The sequence below is a fragment of the Emys orbicularis genome, chromosome 6 (genome assembly GCF_028017835.1).
Source record: "Emys orbicularis isolate rEmyOrb1 chromosome 6, rEmyOrb1.hap1, whole genome shotgun sequence".
NCBI lineage: Eukaryota > Metazoa > Chordata > Testudines > Emydidae > Emys > Emys orbicularis.
In genome coordinates, this window is record NC_088688.1 from 86,578,116 (window position 1) to 86,606,042 (window position 27,927).

The 27,927-nt window shown below is 42.7% G+C and overlaps 1 protein-coding gene across 1 annotated transcript in view; it reads left to right on the forward strand.

Annotated features, from left to right (window-relative positions):
• CNTNAP4 (contactin associated protein family member 4) overlaps positions 1 to 27,927 on the forward strand; it is a 342,427-nt gene that overhangs the window by 218,271 nt on the left and 96,229 nt on the right. The window contains exons 4-7 of the mRNA XM_065405994.1: positions 1,566 to 1,713; positions 22,043 to 22,246; positions 22,416 to 22,588; positions 25,162 to 25,305. Of these exons, the coding sequence (XP_065262066.1) occupies positions 1,566 to 1,713; positions 22,043 to 22,246; positions 22,416 to 22,588; positions 25,162 to 25,305 (669 nt within the window). The remainder of the gene's footprint in view (positions 1 to 1,565; positions 1,714 to 22,042; positions 22,247 to 22,415; positions 22,589 to 25,161; positions 25,306 to 27,927) is intronic.

Here is a 27,927-nt window from a genome sequence, read left to right on the forward strand (position 1 = left end):
CTTAATTTGTGCATAGCACTTAAACTTCTGGGGTTTGGGTTCTGGTTCAGTCAACAAACTAATTGGCACATTCAATAGCAGTTACATCTGTTAGTGACTACAAATACGATTTGAAGGGACAAGAATTTAGGAAGGGTCTCATACTGAAAATAGTGGCAATTCTCCTGCGTTTGTTGTAGAATGTTTCTGCCTTCTACTGTGAAAGTGAGATTATAAAGCATGAAGCTGCAAATGGTTTAGATATTTAAAGTTGCTGACTCTGATTACTTATTACCGACTTAATAGGTTAGCTCTAATGAGCCTGTTCACTAGCTGTTTCTTCATACTCAATGTTCTGAGCTAACAATTAATTTGAAATTCCACTAGGATGAGGGAGGGAAAGCGGGAAGCTTTATCTTTATGTAGGGAGACTCATGATGAATTGCCTCCACTTCAAAATGAAAAGGGGGTGAGAAGTATAAACCATAATGTTCCTTTTTAAAATCTCATTCTACGGTCACAACAAATCCATGGCATACAGTGATAGCAAATGTCTCCTAGGCAATCAAAACATAATGGAAATGGAGATGTACTGATCATTCAAATTTAAGATGTTCCTGTGGTCCTCCTATGGAAATGTATCCTATTTGCTATGCTTCAGTTAACCAGCATATTTCAGGGATAGCAATCTCTGTCTAAATTGTCAAACATAGAAACCCAAAATTTAACTGTTTTGAATATTTCATTGCATGTTTTTATATCACAAACCTCAGTAATAAAAAAAAATTAAACTAAGCATCCACTTCCAAAAACAGACTTTATTTTTTTGGTTTTTAAAATATTTAAGTTTGTAATATTTAGTAGAGGAGAGGTTTCACTTATTTTCTTTCATTAACTAAAGCAATGGTACAGCTTACAAGAAATAAAAATTGTTGCTAATACAAGCTTTACCTATAAAATAAAATACAAGTGCAGATTTTGTTTTTCTTTTTCCAAAATTGCGGTATTTAAATTCTTCCTATAAAAAGTTGTTTCCAGTAGCTGGCAACCTAGAGTCCTATTCGCAAGATGAGCTCTCTCTCTCTAGAAACAGTAATTCTTGGGTTTTACTATAGTTCACAGCCAAAGTACAACAAGGTATTGGATTTTAAACTCCCTTTGAGGTAGAGAAGAGTATAATAATAACCTATCCATGATATATACAGGGAATTTTAGATGGCATAATACCCTGATGCATAAGGGTATCACAACATAGAGTTCTTAGGGGATTTAAAAAAAAACAAAAAAAACAGTTTCACTTATTTAAACTGTAAAAGATTGAAGGCACTCAAGTGAGCATGATATAAATAGTTGGATGGATAGATACATTACTAAGTTTTTGATCCTGAAAACACTTAAGCATCTGAGTGAGTTTGCTCATGTGAGTATTTCCATGGAATCCAATGGGGCTACCCACATAAGTAAATTTACTCATATCCATAAGTGTTTGTAGGGTAAGGCCCTAAAATGAAAAGTAGGTCAATAATGCTTCTGTTTACTTCTATATGCAGTATGGATACTAATATCCTTTTTTGTTTTTTTTCTAGGCTTTTTCAGGAAACACAAATGCAGACAGTGTTGTGCACAATAAGCTTCAACATTCCATCAAAGCAAGATTTCTCCGTTTTGTCCCCTTGGACTGGAATCCCAATGGTAGAATTGGAATGCGTATTGAGGTATACGGCTGCACATATAGTAAGTATTTGCTGAATCATCTGAATGAAATTACTATCAATCATTGCCTTTTTTTACCTAAACGGCAAATGGAAGTAGATTTGTCAGCTTAATTATCTGAATGTTATTGATTTTAATATTTGTATGCATAGATGTTATCTATTGCTGCATCATCTAGCAATGTTTTCCTTACTATCCAGCTCTTTACATCCTAAGCTCAATAGTATCAAGTAGATGGATGTAATTCAATAATGCTAGTTCACCCCAAACTCCTATTTGCTATTGTTACATACTTCCCTTATAAATGTAGTTCTCTCTTCAGAAGGAAAAATATTCACTAATTTGGACTCATAAGGCCCCTAGAAGATTATTGATCTTGGCTACACAGAAAGCATTTTCTCTGCAGAAATTTTGGACTCCCCCATAAATCAATACTACTTCAAGGTCATTGATTATATTAAGGGTACATTTATAAATAGTTTGTGCAGCATTATTATGTGATTAATAGAAGTTACAAGCATGTTGCAGATATCAGTAGTATGTGTTATAGTTGGTTATAAGCCACCTGTTGGACACTAACTTTTCCTTGATTTTGTCTTCCCTTAGTTTTTTGTGTTACTTTTCTCTACTGGTTCTCCTTCTTTGTCTCTGGCCTTTTCTTCAATGGGTCTTGTGACAGGTTGTCCTTTTTTCTCTCCCACTATTCATGAATAAAGCATAGGACTCTATCCCTGTCAGCATCCTCTTCTCACTTTTAAGTTCCATTTCATCTAAAACCAAGTAGTCACCTCAATAAAATATACATTTGAAATATTTTGTTACTTATCAAGATGAAATCAACATTTAGATGGAAATTCTCTAGTTCTGGTGACAATTTCTAATTGGCCAGCATCTCAAAATAGGTAGACATTTAGTTGAATTCCACGTCACATAACTATTGCACTGTTCTGGTATTAAAAGAGTTTTTTCTTATGGGCTGAGAGAAGGGAGAAGTGTAAATAGTGTGTACAATGGCAATATATAAGTTCTTTAGTGGCCTCTGTAGGGTTGCCTCAAGGTATCTTAGTTCTTTCTTATATTCTTTCCAAATGGTGGTTGAGCTTTGAACACCTTTCTACAGCTAATAGATTAAGAATGTCAAAATGACTGTTTGCAAAACATACAGCCCAGATTCCTAAATAACGACATCAAAGTGGCTATGAAGGAATGGTAAAGGTTAACTTTAATAAATTAAATCCAAATGCCCTGTCCTGCTTTTTAACCAGAATGTGAATGTATGATGTACAAAGCATGATTTCTAGGCTGATTGCTAAGACCTTTACACATGCTATTAGATAAGATGTATCATCAGTGTATAAAAGTAGTTAGAGAAACAGTGAAAGGATGCAGCAGCAAACTTCAGTCGTTAGTGTTGTGGTTCATCAACAATTTTCTTTAATATGACTAGTGAATTGAGATTGTTTGTTATATACTACTGCCTTTTAACAGCATTTAATAGGTGAGAGATGCTAGTCATTTTGTTGAATTTATCCTTCCAATTTAGATGCTACAGTGATGCGTGTTGTTATAAACCTGAAAAGAATAAAAAAAAGGTTGTTGTTTTTTACTATATTTATTATGAGGTACAAAAGGAACACTTAATATTGCTTTAGAAACTCCTGTAGGGAACTAAGTTAGTTTAACTTTTACTCACTGTGTGAGCGTATTGTATGATTTATGCTAGAAAGTATCTCATAATTATGGGGATTTCCAATAATTATACTCTCAGCATGTATTTCCCCTTTACTTTTCCATAGTTCCTTTTCATTCTTTTTTCTTACTTTTTAGTCAGGGGCTTCCTTATTGTGCAGTTGTCCCTATCAGGCTGGAAAGAGTATGCAAGATAATTTTTAACAAAACTCCAAAGAAGTTTAAAATTCTTAAAACAAAACCCAGAAACAATGATTGAAAGCAGTAAAAAATGAATTCCAAAATCAAAGGACAAAAGGATTGTACACATCAATTTATTCAAATAAACTCAAGATTTTTCAAATGAACTAAAATGGACACAATCTCTGGAAAGCAAAACTGGGGTGAAAAAATCACAGGCAACGTCAAAGCAGTGCTTAGCGAGAACTTTGCCCAGCATTTAAGAGGGAAATTATAAATAGTGACTACAATATAATTGCAATATAATTTAGGGGAAATAACTCTGATGAGCTACGTAAATTAGCACAGTACCAAGAAGGATAAACGGCAAAGGAATATTACCAAGAAAATCCTACTCCAAAGTCAAGATCTCCAAATTTCCCCATGAGAACTCATACACAGCATAGTTCAAAATTATTGATACAGAATTCAGCAAGATCACTAAGAACTGTGTGAAATAGTGGACATATATCACAAGAGCAGTGACAAAAAGAACACTTACACTGATGGATGCCAAAACTGCCAAAGAAATCTTTTCTTTTAAAACTGCTGCAAAATCGTTTGTCTCCAACAACAAAGTGGGAAAGAAATCATGAAGCTTGGCTGAATAATCGCAGTCAAGCTGGCAAAGGGTGTAATGGGCCTGGACTCTGGATATAGTTTATTTGAGTGGGAAGGGGGCATGATAAATAGTGACTGATGAGACTTGTACCCTACGTACAGGATGCTCATTCTGACCAGCGGGCTACGATAGCATCATGTCAAGAGATTAAAGGGCAGGGACTGGATCCCTAGGTACAGGGAGGACACGCTGCCCAAATTACTAAAATGCCCCCAAGCCTCCATGTAGGTCAAGGAGGGAGGCAACCTCAATTACAGGGAGGTCACACAGGTCAAGGCAGCAAAGGCCTCAATATGTCCCATAAAAGAGAGAAACTCATGACACGCACCCTAATTACAGGGTCATGCTGACTGGACTGCCAACAGAGACCTGAGCCCTCATTACAGGGAGGTCTCACTGCTTAAGGTTCCAATCAGCTCAATATCCCCCATAAGCCATGGCCACGTGACTTGCACCCTCATTACAGGGTAGTCCCTTTCACTAGGTAGCCACAAGAGCATAATATCAAAAGGCCAAAAGGTCTGACCTGAACCCTCATTACAGGATGGTCAAACAGCTCAAAGCTACGTCTCTCACCTAAGCAAGAGGATGGCAACTTTTACCCTAATTACAGGGGAGTCACTTGGACTAGCTCAGGGGTCTGCAACGTTTGGCACGCGGCTCACCAGGGTAAACACCCTGGCGGGCCGGGCCAGTTTATTTACCTGCTGACGCGGCAGGTTCAGCCGATCGCAGCCCCCACTGGCCGCGGTTCACTGTTCCGGGCCAATGGGGGGTGGCAGGAAGCGGCGCGGGTGAGGGATGTGCTGGCCGCGGCTTCCCGCCGCCCCCATTGGCCCGGGATGGCGAACCGCGGCCAGTGGGGGTCACGATCGGCCGAACCTGCTGCGTCAGCAGGTAAATAAACTGGCCCGGCCCGCCAGGGTGCTTACCCTGGCGAGCCGCGTGCCAAACGTTGCCGACCCCTGGACTAGCTGAACGAAAAAGCATAACTGCAACAGACAAAAGGGGAGAGATCTGAACCTTGGTTACAGGGTGGTCACATGGGCCATGGAATGAAACTGGCTCTAAAGCCCCCATCAACAAGAGAGATGCGACCTACACCCTAGTTACAGGGGGTTCACACTGGCTAGACTGCCAATGGACCACAAAGCCAAAAGGACAAGAGGGTGGAGACCTGAACCCAAATTACGAGCCAGTCACAGTACCAATGGCACAGAGATAGCCCTAATCCCTTCTAAATGAAAGGGATTCAACCTGCACCTGATTACAGGGTGGTCCATTAGCATTAGCTGGCTACAGAGGCCTAATGCCAAGAGCCTGAAGGACAGAAACCATACCTGAATTACAGGGAGGCCACACAGCTCAAGGTACCAAAGCCCTCAAGCTGTCCCATAAAAGAGAGAGGCTCATGACTTGGACCCTTGTTACTGGGTTATCACGCTGACTAGACTGCCAACAGGGCATAATGCCAAAAGGGAAAGAGGGCAGAGACCTTACCCTGAGTTACAGGGAGGTCACACTGCTCAAGGTTCCAAGGAGCTCAATATCCCCCATAAACGACAGAACCGTGACTTGAACCCTAATTACAGGGGAGTCACTCTCACTAGCTAGCTGAAGGAGCAGAATTCTGAGAGCCCAAAAGAGCACAGACCTGAACTCTAATTACAGAGAGGTCACACTGCTCAAGGTATTAAAAGGCTCACTAGCCTCATGTATCCTGAGCCTTTGCTATGGACCCTCACTCTGTCCAGAGTCTCTTTCCTTCTCCTCCACCTTCAGTGACTTGCTTTCTTTCCTCCTATTTGCTTGCTGTTTCTTCAAGGCTTCCTTCTTCTTGTCCATTTCTCTTTCTTGAAGGCCCTGGAAACAGAGTGTGACAGACCTAGACCAGTGGGGTACAGGAGTCTGGTAGAGAACAAATATACTGGTCACTGGATGAGTAGTTTTCTGTTCCCTGAGTGACCAGAGCAGGGGCTGCACTAGAGTAATCAGGAACCTGCTAGAACCAGTTATGGCAGGCAGGCTAATTAGGACACCTGGAGCCAATTAAGCAGAAGCTGCTAGAATCAATCAAGGCAGGCTAATCAGGGCACCTGGGTTTTAAAAGGAGCTCACTTCAGTTTGTGGTGTGAGTGTGAGGATCTGGGAGTGAGAGGGAGTGCTGCTGGAGGACTGAAGAGCACAAGCATTATCAGACACCAGGAGGAAGGTCCTGTGCTGAGAATAAGGAAGGTGTTTGGAGGAGGCCATAGGGAAGTAGCCCAGGGAGTTGTAGCTGTCATGTAGCTGTTACAGCTGCAGTCCACAGGGCCCTGGGCTGGAACCCAGAGTAGAGGGTGGGCCTGGGTTCCCCCCAAACCTCCCAATTGACCTGGACTGTGGATTCTTCCAGAGGGGAAGGTCTCTGGGCTGTTCCCCAACCCACATGGTGAATCTCTGAGGCAAGAAAATCTGCCAATAAGTGCAGGACCCACCAAGATAGAGGAGGAACTTTGTCGAGAGAGAGAGAGCCTTAGGACAGGGCTCAGCAAACTCAATGTCCCCAACTCAAACTGGGCACAGACTAGTGAGGGGGCCTTGTTTTCCCTGAGTCTGTGGACAGCCATCAGTTCTAGCTCCAAGAGAGTTCCACACTGTCCTCATACTCTTCACTGGGATTTCATTGCCTCCTAAGCCTCCCCTGGGTGATCACACTACCCAAGAAATCCTATTTCTTAAAATAAAACATAAAAACATATAAAATATAAGAATTAATGTTGTAACAGGGCCTACAGGACTCAGGCTTGTAAGATATTTAGCTTAGCCAAATTAGGCTTTAGGATTTAGGATAAAGAAGCTAAGATAATTTAGATAAGTAAATTAATAAACCTGCTGACTTTGTATCTATGTTAATGATATGCTGATATTTTGAAAATATTGGTGAGTATTGAATAATAATGTCTATGAGAGATCAGTAGACCCCACAAGATGACTGTTGATAGCTGGGGTGAAATGTTAGACTTCCTTATCCATTACTATGGTGATAATGTGACAAATATTTCACTAGGAGGGTGGTGAAGCACTGGAATGGGTTACCTAGGGAGGTGGTGGAATCTCCATCCTTAGAGGTTTTTAAGGCCTGGCTTGACAAAGCCCTGGCTGGGATGATTTAGTTGGTGTTGGTCCAGCTTTGAGCAGGGGCTTGGAGTAGATGACCTCTTGAGGTCTCTTCCAACCCTAATCTTCTATGATTCTATGAAATGTTAATAAGTAAAAGGAAAATAACAAAGGAAAAATAGGACACCCCAAAAGTAGTGAGGTGTAGGTGTTCAAATAAGGAAAAGGAGTTGAACCCCAGTTGGTGTAAGCGTAACACATTACAACAGCTGTATTCTAGCCTGCATGCCATGGTGTGGGAGACACCACGATGATAACCACAGGTGGTGCTGATGATGGTGCGAATGATGACAAACATTTCAGGTTTTTCTGCAAGGCATGCTGTAAATAATGCAAATACTATGTGTACTGTATTGCTCTCACTCTCTCTCCTTTAACAGATTTCAGTGTGTGTATTGTTGTTTGGTTGGCTAATAAAAGTAAATATTGTAGAAAGATCACCATAGTCTGTTGTGCACCATGGGTAGGGATAAGATTATGTCATGGAGGTCACAGAAGTCACAGATTCTATGATTTTCAGAGACCTGCGTGACATTTTCTGCTTGAGCCCCAGGGTGGCGGGGCCAGAGCTGTCAGCTGGTGGGGGCCCTGAAGCTTGGAGCCACCATAAGCAGCAAGGGGACCAGGAGCACTCAGCCAACATAGGCATAGGGTTGACAAGTGTCCAGAACGCCTGGTCGAAAAGGGACCCTGGCGGCTCCGGTCAGCACTGCTGACCGGGCCTAACGGCGGTGCAGCAGGGCTAAGGCAGGCTCCCTGCCGTGGCTCTGCGTGGCTCCCAGAAGCAGAGGCATGTCCCCCCTGCAGTCCTACACATAGGGGCAGCCAGAGGGCTCTGCACGCTGCTCCCAACTCAAGCGCAGGTTCCGCAGCTCCCATTAGCTGGGAACCGTGGCCAATGGGAGCTGCAGGGGCAGCAGCTGCAGACGGGGCAGGATTTGGGAGGGGCAAAATGCCGCTGCTTCTGGGATCTCCTTGAGGTAAGCACTGCCCCGAAGCCTGCACACCTGACCGCCTCCCGTGCCCCAATCCCCTTCCCCAGCCCTGATCCCCCTCTTGCCCTCTGAACCCCTCGGTCCCAACCTGGAGCATTCTCCTGCACTCCCAGCCCCATGCTGGAGCCCTCACCCCCCCATGCCCCTGCTACAGCCCTAATCCCACTTCTGCCTTCCGAACCCCTCGGTCCCAGCCCAGAGCTCCCTCCTGCACCCCAAACCCTCATCCCTGGTCCCACCCCAGAGCCTGCACCCCCAGACGGAGCCCTCACCCCCGCACCCCAACCTCCTGCCCCAGCCAAAAGCCCCCTCCCGCACTCTGAACCTGCCCCAGCCTGGAGCTCCCTCCTTCACCCCAAATCCCTCAACCCTGGCCCCAGCCCAGAGCCTGTACCCCCTTGCACACCCCAACCCCCTGCCTCAGCCCAGAGCCCCCTCCCATACTCTGAATCCCTCACCCCCCAGCCCAAAGCCCGCTCTGTTACCCTGGATTTTCAGAACCCCCAACAAGGGCAACTTAACTATTTTACTTCAGGCAGTGTAAGGAATAAATTAACAGGAACTACAGCACTTCCGTCCGATAAGATTTATGCAAGGAAGTGTGCTTTATTTAAAACTTCAGTTTATTAGATTTAAGCATCCACAAACATAAGCAATAGATTTAGAATATCCCAGATATTTACCTAATATCTGGAAAGATATTGAGTAATTAACAGCTAGTTTGCAGTGCCCAGTTGCTCACCCACGGGGGAGAAAGGATATTGGGGAAAACTTTTTTTTTTTAAATGGCTTCAGAGGACTGCTTTAGCAATTTTTTTTATAATTATTTTTTATAAAATACATAGGTTATAATAACCCCTACTGTATTATTATTATTTTAAAGTTGTAATAATTTTTTAATATTAGAGTTGTTTAGATTTAAGGTTTTTTAACCATTAAGGTTTTTAGTTTTAATTGTTTACTTGTTTGTCCCATCCTCCCATTCTGATTAGCAGAAACTGCTAGCTAGATCTAACCTGGCTTCTGAAAGCCTGTCTCCAAATTAACCCTTAACTATGTGGTGTTTTATTTTATTAATTTAGGGTGGCTGAATGCACATAATATGGTTGCAATTAGTTTGATCACATTCTGGGGTATACATACCCCTCAAATCCAGGGCAATGCCTCCTGCACCCCAAGCCCCTCATCCCTGGCCCCACCTCAGAACCCACACCCCCAGCTGGACCCCTCACTCCCTCCCACACCCCAACCCCCTGAGCCAGCCCAGTGAAAATGAGCGAGTGAGTGAGGGTGGGGAGAGCGAGTGACAAAGGGAGGGGCGATGTAGTGGGGCATGGGCAGGGCCTTGGAGGAGGGGTGGGGCAGGGGGCGGGGCAAGGGTGTACGGTTTTGTGTGAGTAGAAAGTTGGCAACCCTAGGCGGGCAGCAGGGGGACCCAGAGCTCCCAGCCATCAGCCCTGAAGCTCCAAGGTACTGTGGGCGGTGGGGGAATCCAGAGTTCCCAGCTGCTACAGGCACCTAGAGCTCCCAGCCCCTGGGACGGTGGGGACCCAGAGCCATCCGCCCCCGCAGGGGGCAGGGACTCCAGAGTTCTGAGCCGCTGGGGCTGCAGCAAGGGCCACAGAGTTGTCAGACATGATGGTGGCGGGGGGCCCAGAACTATCAGCCACCATGGCTTCCGTGAATTTTTGTTTATTGCCAATGACCTGTCCCTGACTTTTACTAAAGATAACTGTAACAAAATCTTAACTTTAACTATGGGGTTCCCCCTGCTATTGATAACCTCGCTACTGTAGACTTGCATCTGAAGAAGTGAGGTTCTTACCCACGAAAGCTTATGCTCCCAATACTTCTGTTAGTCTTATAGGTGCCACAGGACCCTCTGTTGCTTTTTACAGATTCAGACTAACACGGCTACCCCTCTGATACTCGCTACTGTAGTTAATCTTGGGGCTGAACTCTCACAGCTGAAAGTACACGTGAGAACACTCACCTTGGAGTGCATAATTAGTTAAAGTAACCCATAACTATAGATAAGGCTACAGTGTCTTGTGTAAAATGAGGGAGCAGCTCCAAGCTGGGAGTTGCGACAATTAGATTCTATTTCTGGCTCTGCCACTGAGTCACTTTGTTACCTTGGACACATCTATTGGCTTCTCTGTGCCTCAATTTACGTGTCCATAAGTCTGTTTTAATACTGCTACCCTGCTTAACAGGGATATTATTAGGCTTAAATGATTAATTGGTCATCCCACAGAACTGCAAAGCATTATTTTATATCATTTGATATTTTGTTGATTTTAATGTCTAGTTTAGAATTATTGTTCTCAGTTTCTTAAACCTAAATTTATTTTAAGTGAAATTACGTTTTTATATGATGTGTGTGGGTGTGTGTACTGCAATTAACTTTCAGCCTTATGGGCAAGCAGTTATTGGAACATAAGAGTCTCATGCACAATATGTTTGGCGTTGAAACTTCACTTTATAAATATAAAGAAATATAATACATTTAAAACGTTATTAATATAAATAAGTTCTAATCAAGTATTAACACACCCTCTCCCAACTCAAGAAAAACAGGAGCAATGGGTAAATTACAAGGAACCAGGCAGCATTTGTGCTCCTATACTCTGAAAAATGGGAGAATACATTTAAAAAGAAAAACAACTGGCAGGATTTTTTTTAATCAGAGACACAGTTAGCTTAAAGAAAAAGAAAAGCTCAGTCTACACACACAAAACAAGATTTATCCGCTGTGGTTGGGATTTTCCACTTGTTCTGTCATTTTAACACTGCTGTACAATCCTTGCTTTTAACATATGAATGCAATACCATTTTTAAAATGGCAATCTAAAGCGTTTTAAAAATAGTTTATAAGTAACATATTTGGTATTTACACAATATATGATTATATGATGTGGGGTAAGAGTTTTACTAGTGCTCATTTGGGATCAACTGTACCCGCCTGACTATTGCAATGGCATCATTAATCATAATTAATGCAACTGTCTCAAACTCATGACAATAAATCTTTTACATCAAACCTTATAATCAAATATTCTCTTTCTGTATGCAGCAAAGTGCTGAACACCTCCACCTTCTATAGATTCTGAAATAATGCCCAAAATAATGATTCCTCAGTCATTAAATTACATTGTATTTACATTCCCCAGTTACAGCCTTATGTTAATTCTCCATTCCCTTGTTATAGTTCCATTCCCACTCTGGAAATCATATATATCATATTATGCAACATTCAATGTTAACGTATACTATTTTTCATAGAATATTTACTTCTCAATTAGATTGCTATTTTCCCAAATTCTACAACCACATGAAATCTGGAGTGATTCTCTTGAACTCAGTGGAGTTACTCTACATTTACACCAATGTATTTAAGAGTAGGATTTGCCCCATCATCATTAAACATTGCAGAAATATGTAGGTAACAAAAATAGTATGCTGCCATTTTGGATATCACTCTGATGGTTCTTGGGTAAAGTGATGTGACCTATTCATTTTTTGATCAGTACTGCTAGCTAATAACTGAGTTACAGGATGTTGTTTTGTCTTGACACTGTGGAGACATGTATAACCTTCCACGGTAGCAACTCATTCAAGATGGACTGTTGGATTAATATGTGAAAACCATAGGCTAGCTCCTCCACTGGTATAAATCAGTGTAGATCCATTTAAATCACTCTTTCAACCCTCACTGGCATGATTTTTACCTCCTTTAGCAATTGTGATTTATACAGCAAATAGAGGGAGTATGGTAATATGGGTGCTTTATGCACAGATATGCAGACAAGATCCCTGCTTTGAAGAGCTAACCATCTAAAAAGGGTGAAATCCATCCCTGCTGGGAGAGCCAATATAGGGTCTATACACCACTTAAGTCTCACTTTAGCTCTATAAGTGCAATATAGGTGCGGCATAAGCCTTGTGCGGGCCCTCTGCAGATGAGCAAATGTCACCTATGATGCCCAATATAATTGTTCTTCATCTCCTCTTTTCAGAGGTACTCCAAAACCTGAGAGCACATGCAGCTCACAACATGAAACCATAGAATATTTAGTTGTTGAATTCTGTAGCATGGACACTTACGCTTCTATGCAAAAAAAAAAAAAAAAATCACTTTCACTTATTTAAAGAGAACATTCCAAAGGCCCCCAGATTATGTAGTAAGAAAAGTCTACTGATTAATCATGTTTCTACGTCTGTGGGTATATGTCTGGAAGTGGGAGTAGTCGTTTCTTTTGTAAGGTCTCACATCTTTCTCTTCCATGCAGTATAATGCTGTTCCAGGTACATGAAATCAAAAGCCACCTGTTGCATGCATTTTTGCACAGCAATAGGTTTAATTTTGCTCAAATCTTGCTGTAGCCCAACTGATCCCCCTCTGTACAATTTTCTACACTGGATTTCAGAGAAGGCCAGACACCCCTAAGTACATCTTCCATGTAATCATATGCACCAGCAATGATATTTTTGGGGAAACATATACATAGCATATCACATATCATAGCTAGCACTAATTCTAAATTATCTGGTGTAATATCTGTCATCCAAGTGACAGCTCCCAAGTACTGATGGCTAGTATCCTCGATCTCTCTCATGCTGTGGTGGCTTCAGCTTATCAACTAACTGAAGTAAATGATCTCCAGAAAAGATATCCATATAAGTGAGGCAGTTGTTGTAAATTTTCCACACAGCATGTTTTAGAGTATAAGTTTTTTTGAACAGGCACTGTCATTTTCTCTACAGTACCTAGTACAAAGCAGCCCTGACCTGCTTGGTCTCTAACGGACTACTGCAACACAAATAGCAATAATAAGTTATGAAATTATAGATTATTAATTTTAATATTTTAATATGTATTGTATGAATAAAAGAGTCCCTCCATAGTATTGTTCTCCATGTTCTGGTTTTTTTTTTCCTGCTGTCTCTGCCAAGTTCCTCCGTTTCATTCTCCTTAAGTGTAACTGGCATTTTTTTTTCTTTCTCAGAAGAAGAAAAAATTCATTTGCCAGCTGCAGATGAATACTCTTCCCCAGATATATTGACCTCATCTGCATCATGCTGTGATTGGGCAACATATCCTCTGTATTTACAAAAAAAATGCCTCTCAGCTCCTGGCTGCTTGTTCTTCCTATTCAAAGTGTGCAAATTAGACAGATACATCTCTGCAGCAGTTTCCTGTGTTTTGTCACTAGCTGAAATGTCAGATTGTGAGGATGAAGCTATGCTGCCAGTGTCAGTGTTAGAATTGACCCCTGGCAGCTGCATGAAGCCTAAATGTGTCTCTTTGGCAGACTCCTTTTTTCCCCTCAACTACTACCTCTCTTGCTCAGTCCATCTGAGGATGACCAGTAAATGCAGCTACAAACAATTCATATTTCACACAACAAAAGGACAGATGAGTTGAAATGTTTCCCTGACTTGGAGGACATTATGGAGATCCAACCATCCCCTTCCTAAATGGGACCAGACACATACACTTTTGTTACAATTTCTAAAGGGTTTGTGACAATGGCTGTGCTCTATGAAAACAGAATTTAAAAAATGGACACTAGTAAATTCAAGAAATGTTCCTGGTAGACACATTAATTAAGATGGGAGACAATACTTAGCAGCAACATAACATCATGGGGACTGTGATCCCAAAACCTCCAGGCCAGAGCCCTGGCACTACTACTGTTAAGTGATTGCAGCAAAGGGTTTGTGACGACCCCCTTTATACTAGGGCTACACAAAATCCTTGGAACAATTAAGTAAGCTGGACAAAGGTCTGTCCACAATCTGTATAGCTAGGATAATATATACACTTGCAAGAACTCTGTGCAAATGTGATGACAAAACTATATTTTTAAATGTGGCCCATTATCTATGATATTACAGTAACCTAATTTCTCCCAGCTGTTTTGTTTCATGCAAGGCCTGATTCAAGTGGCAAACCTAGCTCCTCCTAACTCCATAAACTGTTCCCATCCTCTCTCCTTAAAAGAAACAGAGGCCTAGTGACTTGATCTTCATTTCCTTCTCTTTAACAATGACAATTATCCAACCAGGAACAATACATATAAATAAAGTGATAACGATTAAGGAATACATGCGGTGAATAGAGTTTGAAATTTGTTTCTATGGAGTGTTCATTGGACAACTTCAAACAATGAACAAATTTGCAAAACTCAAACCTGTTGTTTGCAACTAATACTTTGACTAGCTTTATCAAAAACTTTTACTTTCTGGTTGAGAACCATTGAAAAATTTGATTCTGTGGTATGCAGGGAGCTACAGCATTCTGTGATTTATGACAGCTCTGCTGTATTTTGGGACTTATGTATCTTTGGGAGTATAGCTAAGTTTTGGACTAAATAATTCTGAAAACATGCCTGTGTTTTGACTTTGTGAAAAATGATAATTAAAAGATTTGCGTTCACAAAGTGAATCAGCCTTTTCATTTACCTTTCTTTTAATATTTTTACTTGAAGGGCAGAAGAAGAAACCTACTGAGACTGATGTTCAGGTAACAAATTCACCGAAATATGAGTTAATGACTATAGTAAAGGGGGAAAAAGTAGTAACACTCTTTGTTAATTAGAATCATAAACTTCTACCCTGATGACCAGTATGCATTTTGTCCTCTCTTCCTCTTCCTACCCCTGTTCCTCACACTTTGGTGGGAATGAATTGATGGTAAAAATGGTAGATGCACAAGAATGTTAATAATGTCTATGATCAATAGTTACATTCTTTTCACAGTACCAGAGGGGTAGCCGTGTTAGTCTGGATCTGTAAAAAGCAACAGAGTCCTGTGGCACCTTATAGACTAACAGAAGTATTGGAGCATAAGCTTTCGTGGGTGAATACCCACTTCGTCAGACGCATTCTTTTCACAGTCTTCACTCATTCATATTAAAGGTTTTTTTTCCCCAAGTAAGGACTGAGGAAGCACTACAGCAGGGGTTCTCAAACTGGGGATCAGGACACCTCAGGGGGTTGCGAGGTTATTACATGGGGGGTCGCGAGCTGTCAACCTCCACCCCAAGCTCCGCTTTGCCTCCAGCATTTATAATGGTGTTAAATATATAAAAAAGTGTTTTTAATTCATAAGGGGGGTCACACTCAGAGACTTGCTATGTGAAAGGGTTCACCAGTAAAAAAGTTTGAGATCCACTGCACTACAGCGTTAAGCTCATTGTGAATAGTGAAGTGTTTTTGGAGAGCAGGCATATACATTATTCTTCCTCTGTTGCTCAACTTGGTCAACAGCTAATACCAATACCTGCGTGTACCAATAATGAAAGCACACTATTGTCAGTGCCTGTTAAGGATGTCTAATGAGTGTTTTAACTGCATTGTTACATTTGTGAAAGCTTAAAAAAAAAAGCTCTGTTTTATTGACACTCCTACTTGTTTATTGCAATCTAATAAACATAAAGCACATCATTTGTATTTGCCATGGATTTATGTTTTTCCTTTCAACATTTATTCAGTGGAATAACAAAGAACAATAGTCAAATGAAGATGCTTTTTAGGCAGAATGTAATGCATATTCATTGTGCACTTGGTAAATGAATTCTTCATAAGAACAAAGTACATTAACAAGATGTGGAGAAAATCAACAGACTACATTCTCAAAACATAGCTGCATTAAATTGACAAGGATTTTTGAGTGGTGAAAATAAATGGCTAACTTTAAATACTATGGATAATTTAAATTGAGTTCATTTTTATGCCACAATGTGGAGCAATTTTTTTGGTCAAATTAAATAAAGTTAGTAAATAGATAATGTGTTTCCAGTGACTTGGAAGAAGTCAGTCAGTCAGTTGAAAAGTAACTTAATATTTTATTGGGTGCCCTTTACATCTTCATTTATTTCACAAATGTATCTTTCAAGGACAATTACCTTTTTCTTCTTTACTTATGAGGTGTGAATATTCTAAGAGCTTTTCTTGGTGATATCAGTTCCTTCATGTCTTTCTTGTTCAATATACAACTGATTTTGACAGATATTCTTTTATATATTATTGGTCTAAAATCACTTTTTTTTTCAGGTGAAGTGAATGTATGTGACCTTGAAAGAGACTAGATAAAACATTTTCACAAGACAGAAAGTAGACTTCATTGGGGCAGCTGTCACACAGCTGCAATAATGCGCCTGTTATAATAAGTCACTGAGACTATAAATGTAAAACAAAATAACTGAAAAAACATAAAAACATGCATCTCCCTACTGTCACTGTGTTCTTTATCTGTTAAATTTAGAGAGCATTTGCTTTCTTTCGTGTATTATAGTATGAATTTCTAATGACCTCTTATGTATCCAAGATGTTTCCATTTCTAGCAAAATATTTCTCATATTGAGAAACAGATAACCAATGGGATATAGCAAAGCTCCTTTTTCTAGTTCTAAATCTAAATGGCCTGATACTCATCTCACTGGTGTAGAAAAAGAGTATTTCTTTTGATGTCAGTGGAGTTACACTAGGTGAGAAGAGAACCAGGGCTGACTGACTACATCATAATTAATGGGTTTTCTTTCCTAATATCAACTTTATTCATTTTCCAGAATAAAATGAACTAATATTAATTTAAATGAATATAAAAACACACAGATTGCCCTTAATAGTGGCTTAAAGTTATAGTCCACGTCGGGGTAGCTTGAAAGTCCTGTCCCTCACTCAGGCCTTGTCTACACTACGAGAGTACTTCGATTTTAGTTAATTCGACTATGTGGAATCGATATTACTAAGTCGAACGTGTGTGTCCACACTAAGGACAGTAATTCGACTTTGTGAGACTTTGTGAGTCCACACTAACGGGGCAAGCGTCGACATTGGAAGCGGTGCACTGTGGGCAGCTATCCCACAGTTCCCGCAGTCCCCGCTGCCCATTGGAATTCTGGGTCGAGCCCCAAATGCCTTCTGGGTAAAAAAATGTGTCGAGGGTGCTTTTGGGCGCCTGTCGTCATCCGTCCGTCACTCACGCCCTCCCTCCCTCCCTCCCTCCCTGAAAGCGCCGGCGGGAAATCAGTTTGCGCGCTTTTCTGATTACTGACAGCGCGGACGCCACAGCAGTGCGAGCATGGATCCCGCTGCGACCATCGCTGCAGTTGTGGCAGTTCTCAACGCCTCGCAGCTTCTCCTCCACCTGTACCAGAGGCAGCTGCAGATCAATCATGAGAGGAGGCTACGGCACCACCGTGACGGCATGAAGTCGGACACTAGCTCCGACCTCTCTGAGAACATGAGACCCAGCGCCCAGGACATCTCGCTGTCACTGGGTCTTGTTGATACTGTTGAACGGCGATTCTGGGCCCGTGAAACAAGCACAGAATGGTGGGACCACATAGTGCTGCAGGTCTGGGATGAATCCCAGTGGCTGCGCAACTTTCGCATGCGGAAGGGGACTTTCCTCGAACTGTGTGAGTTGCTGTCCCCTGCCCTGAAGCGAAAGGACACCCGGATGCGGGCAGCCCTGACTGTCCAGAAGCGAGTGGCCATAGCCCTCTGGAAGCTCGCAACGCCAGACAGCTACCGGTCCGTCGCTAACCACTTTGGTGTGGGCAAGTCTACCGTGGGGGTTGCTGTTATGCAAGTAGCCAGGGCAATCGTCAAGCTACTGCTATCTAAGGTAGTGACCCTGGGAAACGTGGAGCTCATCAGAGATGGCTTTGCCGAGATGGGATTCCCAAACTGCGGTGGGGCTATAGATGCGACTCACATCCCTATCCTGGCACCGGACCAACAGGCCAGCCAGTACATCAACAGAAAGGGGTACTTTTCCATGGTGCTGCAAGCACTGGTGGACCATCGGGGACGTTTTACCAATAACTACGTTGGATGGCCTGGCAAGGTTCATGACGCTAGGGTGTTCAGGAACTCTGGTCTGTGTAGACGGCTGCAGGAAGGTCTTTACTTCCCGGACCACAAAGTAACTGTTGGGGATGTGGAGATGCCTACAGTCATCCTCGGGGACCCTGCATACCCGCTAATGCACTGGCTCATGAAGCCCTACACTGGCGCACTGGACTCAGGGAAAGAACTATTCAACTACCGGCTCAGCAAGTGCAGAATGGTGGTGGAGTGTGCTTTTGGCCGTCTCAAGGGGAGATGGAGAAGCCTACTCACTCGCTGTGATCTCAGCGAGACCAATATCCCCATTGTGATAGCTGCTTGCTGTGTGCTCCACAATTTGTGTGAGAGCAAGGGGGAGACCTTTATGGCGGGGTGGGAGCTTGAGGCAAATAGCCTGGCTTCTGATTACGTCCAGCCAGACAGCCGGGCGATTAGAAGATCCCAGCGGGACGCGCTGTGCATCAGGGAGGCTTTGAAAGCCAGGTTCCTGACTGAGCAGGGTCTCCAGTGACTGTTCACTTTGTGGACACAGATACTGAACCTGCCCCCGTTTCTTTACCCAGTTACTGTTGACTATCCTTCCAAGTTACATACCCCCTTCCCCACCTTCCCAACAAATAAAATCTGTTCCGTTTTGTTACTGAACAAGGTTCTCTTTCTTACTGTTTTCGCGGGAATGTTTTAAACCGGGGACGCAGACTGTGGCGGGGGGCTGGTTTATTGTTTTGATGCAAATGATGCTTCTAAACTCCGGGAATGACAGGCTCCGCAGTGCTGGATTGGTTGTTTCAACGCAGCCTGCCAGCAGTCCTGGGCGGGACTGCATGTATGTGTCGGCCAAGTGACTTTCTGGCAGGGGGCGGAGGGTAACAGATCCCCTGCTGCGTGGCTCTGTGATCCAGGATAAGGACCGCGGCAGAAGATCTGTAACTGCCCTCCCCCGCCACAAAGTCACAGATCAACCCCCTCGCACCCCAGAACATGAAAACTGCCTCCCAGACTGACCAGGGTAACTGGTGACTGTACTGTGTATGTGTCCTGATGCTGGACCTGCCCCCGCCTCTGTAGCCTGCTACAGGTGACTGTCCTGTCCAAGTAACAAACCCCTTCCCCCCCTTCAGACAGAATCCCCTCTAAAAGACACTCTCGGAAACAGTACTTAACAGAAACAGATGTTTTATTATGAACCGCACATGAAAAGGGGGGGAGGAAACTTGGACGTGGGCTATTGTGAGATGGGTAGGAAAGGGCTTTTCAAACTTTGGAACGAGAGCCTTCCATTGCTGCAGCAGTGTGCAGGGGCCGACTGAAAGTTTTAACGGCCCTTGCCGCCCCTCCTTCTTTGGACTTTTGGTGAGGGGGGTGTGGGACTTGGTGGCGGGGGAGGGCGGTTAGAGATAGACAGCAGCAGGGCTCTGTCCTCCTGCCTCCGGTCTTGCAGAACATCCACTAGGCGCCGGAGCGTCTCCGTTTGCTCCCTCATTAGTCCAAGCAGGGTTCGAGTAGCCTGCTGGTCCTCCTGGCGCCACCTCTCCTCCCGTTCCATGACTGCTCTGTGCATTTGTGACAAGTTCTCCCTCCACTGTGTCGTCTGGGCTGCCTGCTCTCGTGAGCACTCCATAAGTTCATAAAACATGTCTTCACGCGTCTTTCTCTTCCTTCTCCTAATCTGCGCTAGCCTCTGGGAGTTTGATGCCAGGCTGGGTTGGGAGACAGTCGCAGATGTGTCTGTGGGAATGGGAAAAAGGGAGTAAATTCCTGAGACAGATAAATGAAGTTGCTAACAAAGAACATAGTCTTTCTCTGTGAACAACACCATGCACTGGACCTTTCACATGCGCACTCAGGACAAGGTCGAATTTTCGGCCCTCGCCTTCAGTGCCTGGGGTCTTGCAGTTGCGATCAGAGAAGCGTGGCAGGACACCTCTACTTTTGTTGCAGGAAAACATGGTAAGCCGTAGACTTGTGGCAGCTTAAAAATGTAATAGTAGCACTGGGCTCCTTTCGCACTGAATGCAAGGCCACTCTCTGCTGGCAGCAATCAGGGAAGCATGAGCTCTGCCCCTGTCCCACCACCTCGCGGCTGTCCCCGGGAAAGATCACTGTATGCTGCCCCTCTGCCGCCTCCACCGCGTGGCTGTAAAGCAGTCCCAATACTAACATTCCCCTCCCTAATTTAAAGCAGGGCGTCATGTGCGATATAACTCTAATGAGGATCTCGGAGAGCGAGAGGGGAAGAATGCTTCGGGAGACCATGCAGAGGCCAGGGCCGTATGCCGCCATGCTGTGCCGTGCCATGATCCCGGACTACTTACTGGACTCATGGCGTGGGAACGTGTGTTACCACGGTGGACCAGTTATGTTAAAATTACATGTTTAGATGTTTAAAGCACTCACTGCTTGATCCTTCCCCTGATTCGGTGTCCGGGGTAATGGCTGTGGATGGTTAGTAGGGGATCTCGGTAAGGGTGATGAAGAGCTCCTGGCTGTCGGGGAAATCAGCGGTGCAAGCGCTGTCGACTGCCTCGTCGTCCTCATCTCCTTCCTCATCTTCCCCGTCCGCTAACATTTCCGACGAGGAACCGGCCGTGGACAGTATCCCATCCTCTGAGTCCACGGTCACTGGTGGGGTAGTGGTGGCAGCCGCACCTCGGATGGAATGCAGTGCCTCGTAGAAACGTGATGTGTGGGGCTGGGATCCGGAGCGTCGGTTTGCCTCTTTGGTTTTTTGGTAGCCTTGTCTCAGCTCCTTGATTTTCACGCGGCACTGCGTTGCATCCCGGCTGTATCCTCTCTCTGCCATGGCTTTAGAGATCTTCTCGTAGATCTTTGCATTCCTTCTTTTGGAGCGCAGCTCTGAAAGCACGGACTCATCGCCCCACACAGCGATGAGATCCAAGACTTCCCGATCAGTCCATGCTGGGGCCCTCTTTCTATTAGATTGCACGGCCATCTCTGCTGGAGAGCTCTGCATCGTTGCCAGTGCTGCTGAGCTCTCCACGCTGTCCAAACAGAAAATGAGATTCAAACTGCCCAGACAGGAAAAGGAATTCAAATTTTCCCGGGGCTTTTCCTGTGTGGCTGGTCAGAGCATCCAAGCTCGAAGTGCTGTCCAGAGCGTCAACAGAGTGGTGCACTGTGGGGTAGCTCCCGGAGCTTTTACCGTCGATTTCCATCCACACCTAGCCTAATTCGATATTGCCATTTCGAATTTAGCGCTACTCCTCTCGTTTTCGAGGAGTACAGAAGTCGAATTTAAGACAGCTCTATGTCGAATTAAATAGCTTCGTGGTGTGGACGGGTGCGGGGTTAATTCGATGTAACGGCGCTAAATTCGATATAAACTCCTAGTGTAGACCAGGCCTCAGTAAGACATAATGGGCTTAATGCTCCTCTTACACTGGTATAAAGCAGGAGCAATTGCATTGAACTTAATAGAATTGCACTGGTGTCAGAATACTATGAGATCAGAATTAGGCCCAAAACTTCCAGGTCACAAGGCTGCAGTGCTACCTTTTTGCAAGCTTCAGAGTGTACTTTAAGTAACAGAAGTGTTTAGAGGCTATGCCCCCTCGGAGCCACTCACTCTGGGGAGTCTAGTGCCAGCAATGGTGCAAGTCTGGAGAAGTCCTGGCACTCGGGAGAACAAGGAGTGCCATTTTAACGGGGTCCTGAGTTGGTGTGTAGTGGGGTGTGGAGGGGAAGGCTTCCTTCACACTTCATCCATGCACTATGAAGCAAAGTAAACCCCTTGTTGTCTAAACATACGATTACAAGTTATCTTTAATTCCCTTATTGCTAGGGTCTGAGGTGGCTGATTTTGATGGGAAAAGTTGCCTGCTCTACAGATTCAATCAAAAATCCATGACTGCCCTGAAAGATGTGATTTCTCTGAAGTTTAAAACAATGCAAAGTGATGGGATTCTACTGCACAGAGGAGGACAGAATGGAGATCACATTACATTGGAATTAGTAAAAGGAAAACTTTCTTTATTCATTAATTTAGGTAATGGCTATGGGGTGTACAGTCTTGCTGCACCCATTAGATTTTGTGTCAAAAATCCCTGTATATTAAGCTTATTTTAACCTATTGTATGCCATAAGCTAGGAGCCTGTTTAAATATCCATATTCTTGTATAAAATGAATCTCAGTTTGTTCTTTTTCTCATCTCAAGGTGATGCTAAAATTCATTCTGCTAATATTACCCTGGGCAGCCTTTTGGATGATCAGCACTGGCATTCAGTCCTCATTGAACACTTTAACAATCAAGTAAATTTTACAGTGGATAAACATAGTCATCATTTTCATGCAAAGGGGGAACTCAATTATTTGGACCTTGATTATGAGGTGTGAAAATTACCTTTCATTTATTACATTTATTACCTTTGTTATGTAAGTGCAGGGAACAGAACTGTTTAGGGAATTTTGTAGTAATTCAAATTTTGGTGAAGTTTATATTTGGAAGGAATGGATCAGAGAAATGTTTTCTTACCATACTTTTGCAAAACCTTACAGGACACTGCAGTGACGGGTTGGGTCACAGAGATCCTGTTGGGACTGCCACCTGATGTGCTGAGACTACCTCTGAGCCCATTTTCCCTGGCAGCTTGGGCCTTCAGTATCCTGTCTTGTTGAGCCAGAAACACTAGCCTGCTGCAAACACAGACTCAGGTCTGAACCATGTCCCCAAAAGCTGCAGATTTAACTGAAAACGACTTAGAAAGTGCTCCTGTCTCTAGCACCCAGACACCCAGTTCCCAATGGGATCCAAACACCAAATAAATCCATTTTACTCTGTATAAAGCTTATACAGGGTAAACTCATAAATTGTTTGCCCTATATAACACTGATAGAGAGATATGCACAGCTGTTTGCTCCCCCAGGAATTAATTACTTGCTCTGGGTTAATTAATAAGCAAAAAGTGATTTTATTAAATGTAAAAAAGTAGAATTTAAGTGGTTCCAAGTAATAACAGACAGAACAATGTAAATTACCAAGCAAAATAAAACAAAAACACTCAAGTCTAACTCTAATACAATAGGAAACTAAATGCGGGTAAATTTCACCCTCAGAGATGCTCCAATGAGCTTCTTTCACAGACTACACTCCTTCCTAGTTTGGGTCCAGCAATCACTCACACCCCTGGAGTTACTCTCCTTTGTTCCAGTTTCTTTCAGGCATCTCTTTGGGGTGGAGAGGCTATCTTTTGAGCAATCTTAAGACAAAATGGAGGGATTTCCAGGGCCTTTTATATTCTCTCTCATGTGGGCAGAAACCCCTTTGTTCTCCTGTGCTAAATCACAGCAACAAGATGGAGTCTGTAGCCACCTGGGCAAGTCACACGTCTATGGATGATTCAGCTTTTTGCAGGCCGACACCATTGTTTACATGTTAGTTTGAACGTTCCCAGGAAAGCTCAGATGTGGATTGGTGTCTCCCAAAGTCCATTGTCAGTTAAGTGTTTCTTGATAGGACTATTCTCAGTAAGTGCCCTTTCTCAAGAAGCTGACCAAATGCTTCACTGAGGCTATTTAGAATCAAACAAATACATAGCCAATATTCATAACTTCAGATCCAAAAATGATACACACATACAGACAGCATAATCATAACCAGCAAACTACAACCTTTCCATAGACACCCCACTGGGCTTCCTCTGTACAAGAACTGGTGTAACCATAGGACCCTGGTTGCAACAATGATCTATATGGTCACAGTTTATGTCAATAACGTCAAAACTATGTCCACAGATCATCTTTTTGATTCTATATTCATTATTATTTTTATGGTGGTTTCTAGTAACATCCAAAATCCTGTACAGACATATCCCAAAAATCACACCACAAGGTGTGGTCAAAGAAAATCAACTTGACACGGTCCATCTCTGAAATGTTTAGTTTTAAAGTTCCATTTACCACAAATCTAGAAATTGCACAATGAACAAGCTTCTGAGCCTCACATCTTCCACACATCTTTCTCATTTCTGCAAATTACAGGTTTTTCTAAAGGAGTGTGTATAATGTACTGCAGAGATTTTCAAACACTGGTCCCTGGAGCAGTTCTGTGGAGTGCTGGCTGATCACATAGTGCTGGCTCCCCTCCTATTTTCAGTTGAGAGAAGCAAAACAGATGAATGGGGGAGATAAAGGGCTTTGATCCTGTTAAATGCTGAACACTCTGGCCTGAATCCAGCAAGGTGCTTAAGCACATACTTAAATTTAAGCACTGAATATCCTATTCCTTCAACTGGACCATTCAGATGCTTAAAGTTAAGCCTATGCATGCTTAAGTTCGTTGGATCAAAGCCAGAGTGCTCAGCACCATGTAGGATCTATCCCAAAATGAAGAGTTTTAGCAGACAGTGTGATAAAATACTTTTTTTCATTAAGTTGGCTAAAAATGCATAAACATGTTTCTAATATTACTTTTCAATGTAAATGATTGCTGTAGTTGTTACAGGGTCAAAAATGGAAGGATAAACTGGCCAAGAAATAATCTCTATATTAAAATATAATTCACGCTATGAAAAAGTTTGAGAACTCCTGCTGTTTGCTATATGTCCCATTTACTTCCAAAATGTAAAGGTTTTCTGAGTTATGAAAGCAATATACTTTTTCTTGGCATGTTTTTTTTTTTTTTTTACCTAAAACTCCTGAAGGAGCCTCTTCAGGAAAATAAAGGTTCTAAGGTTAAATTATTTTTTAATGCATACATATTTGTATATGGTCTACATTTTGTTAACCTATATCTTAAGCTAATAGATTTGATGACAGCAAAGAGCTAAAAAAATAGATTGATTCACAATTGTCCAGTTTCTGCCTGCTGCTGCTATACTGTTGTTAAAATTTATCGTCAGCTTTGCAAGCAGATTTTCAGAAAATTATTTAATAGTATTATTGATTTCTCTTCTCTTTCTAAGCTCAGCTTTGGAGGGATCCCAGTGCCTGGAAAATCAGTGACATTACCACGCAAGAATTTTCATGGGTGTTTTGAAAACCTGTATTACAATGGAGTAAACATTATTGATTTGGCAAAGAGACGTAAACCTCAGATCTACATTATGGTAAGAGATTCTTACTGGAAGAAAAAGTCAATCTCAAGTGTCCTATAATAATAACCCAAAGCTTCTCAACCTTTGATACATAGAAAATCAAATCACAGTCTAAATCAAGAAATGTGGGCTAGAAGATTGCTGCTTCCATGTGAATTTCAGCAGTTTGAGGATTTCCATCCTCAGTTCTTTTCTCCTAGAGGCAAACAGAGTTTGGGTATTTGTGCTCTGGGAATGCTGAGGCCAGACAGCCTCAGAATTGTAGAGAGGTCAGAGTACAGCTGTGTTGTGGCCATGTCCTCATCACCTGTGCCTACTAGCAAATGCCAGAAGGCATTTGTTTTGTTTTTTAAAGCAAATAGCAAATGCACTATTCCTCACCAGCACTCAGGAGCATTTTGTCTTACAGAGGCTACTTCTGCAGCACTTAGGCATTCACATGCTTTTCCCCATTTTAGACTGCCTTGTGTCTGAAGAGATATAATTTAGCCTGGTATGTTTTAATCCATTTGCCACGGTACAACCAAGAGCTGTGACTGGACAAACCCCAACCAGTTAGAGGTTTGGTTTCAATAACTTATCTGACCTATCCAAGCCTCTAGCATCCAGAAATTTGGACTGCAAAACTCACTACTGCACACTTTCTTGCAAGGGTTGCTATAATTACTGCTACTTCTCAGGGCAATAATATCACATGAACAGTTTTTTTGAGGTTTTTGGAATTTCCACTTCCAACGTTAGCCAGAAGCAAAGAATTGAAAAAGAAAATAGCTATAAATAAATAAATAAAAGACTTTTCCAACCTCAACATGTTTTTCTTTGAGTTGGGGCCAAAATATGGCTAAACAATCAGGCCAGTTCATCTCTCTCTCCCATAAATTGGAATATTTGAGCCCTTCCCTACTTTAATTTGTTTTACTTGTTGCATGAACCTGTTCTGAAAACATTCCAGAAGTTCAATAAAAAATGATAGAAAACAAATAAGTAGGTAGTATCCTTTCTGATTGTCTCTTCATGGGAACTTGTTTAGTAAGATGTAGTTACAGAATAATTGAACAAGAGATGAGAAATTACATCAGCTTCATCTCAAATAATATAAACTGCTGTATTACTTTGGTTGAAAAATATTTAGGAAGTGTCTTAGGCTTGTAAAAGTGCCAGAAAATATGGGCTACCACAGAATGCCTATTAAATAGGCAGTGTGCTAGTTTGATATGGTATCAGGCAGCTGTCCAAATGATGTGAAGGGAGACTCTGCAGATGGTAAAGCTTTTAGCTTTTAACAAGTTTTATTAGTCTGATGATTGCCTTTTCACTGTGGGTCAACTCAGTTTACTATTCACCTTTCTGTGGTTCCGTTCATAAACAGAGAGCTTCCTCCCTCAACCCCACTGACAGTAAAAAACAGAATAGAGAAACGTATGGTATGTCTACACAGCAAAGAACAATCCACAGCTGGCCCATGCCAGCTGACTTGGGCTGTGGCTGCACGGCTGTTTCATTGCTGTGTAGACTTCCAGCTCAGGCTGGAGCCCGAGCTCTGGGACCCTCTCGCCTTGCAGGTACAGATATCTGCACAGCAGTGAAACATGCTGCAGCCCAAGCATGGGTGTCTAGTTGCTGTCTAGACATAATGTTGCCAAGGTCAGAAGCAAGTGCGTGTTCCAGTTTCTCTCTGGATTCTTCATAAGAAAACATATTTTACTGATTTGGGGATGTATATTTTCTTAAAGAGATGTTACAGCCCTGCACTGGTAAGGCATAGTTCTATGTACCTTAGAAAATGTAAAGGTTTTGTCTCAACCAGAAAAAAAATTGGTTAGCCATTATAGATATAGTGCAGTGGTTCTCAAATTTTTGTATTGGTGACCCCTTTCACATAGCAAGCCGCTGAGTGTGACCCCACCCCTTATAAATTTAAAAACACGTTTTTATATATTTAACACCATTATAAATGCTGGAGGCAAAGCAGGGTTTGGGGTGGAGGCTGACAGGTCGCGACCCCCCCACCCCATGTAATAACCTCCTGACCCCCTGAGGGGTCCCGACCCCCAATTTGAGAACCCCTGATATAGTGTGATTTTTATTTACAGTTTGAAAGATGCCAGCAAGTGTTTAGATCATATAGTTCGTATTGTATGAGTATCAAGAGTCCTAAAATGTTCACTAACTAGCTCTGTCACTAATCTGTGGAAATCTGCTGTTGCTATTCTGATCCACATATCTTGTAGCACTAGTTATAACTGTATGTGTACTGTAAGATCCCTGTTTGCCAACTGGGCACGTTGCCTTTTGCATTACTAAATCCATGCTTCTTATTTGGGTGCTGCTCAGCCTGGTGCAGCTGAAGAGAGAGCTTCTACTGCACAGATGTGGGCATAAATAGTCCCCTTCTCTTCTGGTCACCTGCGGTGGGGGGATGGGTCACTGTGGGGATGCTGATATGGAGCTGCCTCCATTAGCAGGTAACTCTCTGACTCTCTAGTCACTTTCTCCAACAAGCCAGACAAAGAGCCCCACTGCTTAATGTGCAGTGAGGTCATCTGCTTTACTAAAATTGTGCTTCTTATTTGGGTGAATTACAATTATATCTGCATTTCCCCACCCACCAGAGTGAGTTCAGTACAGAATCCA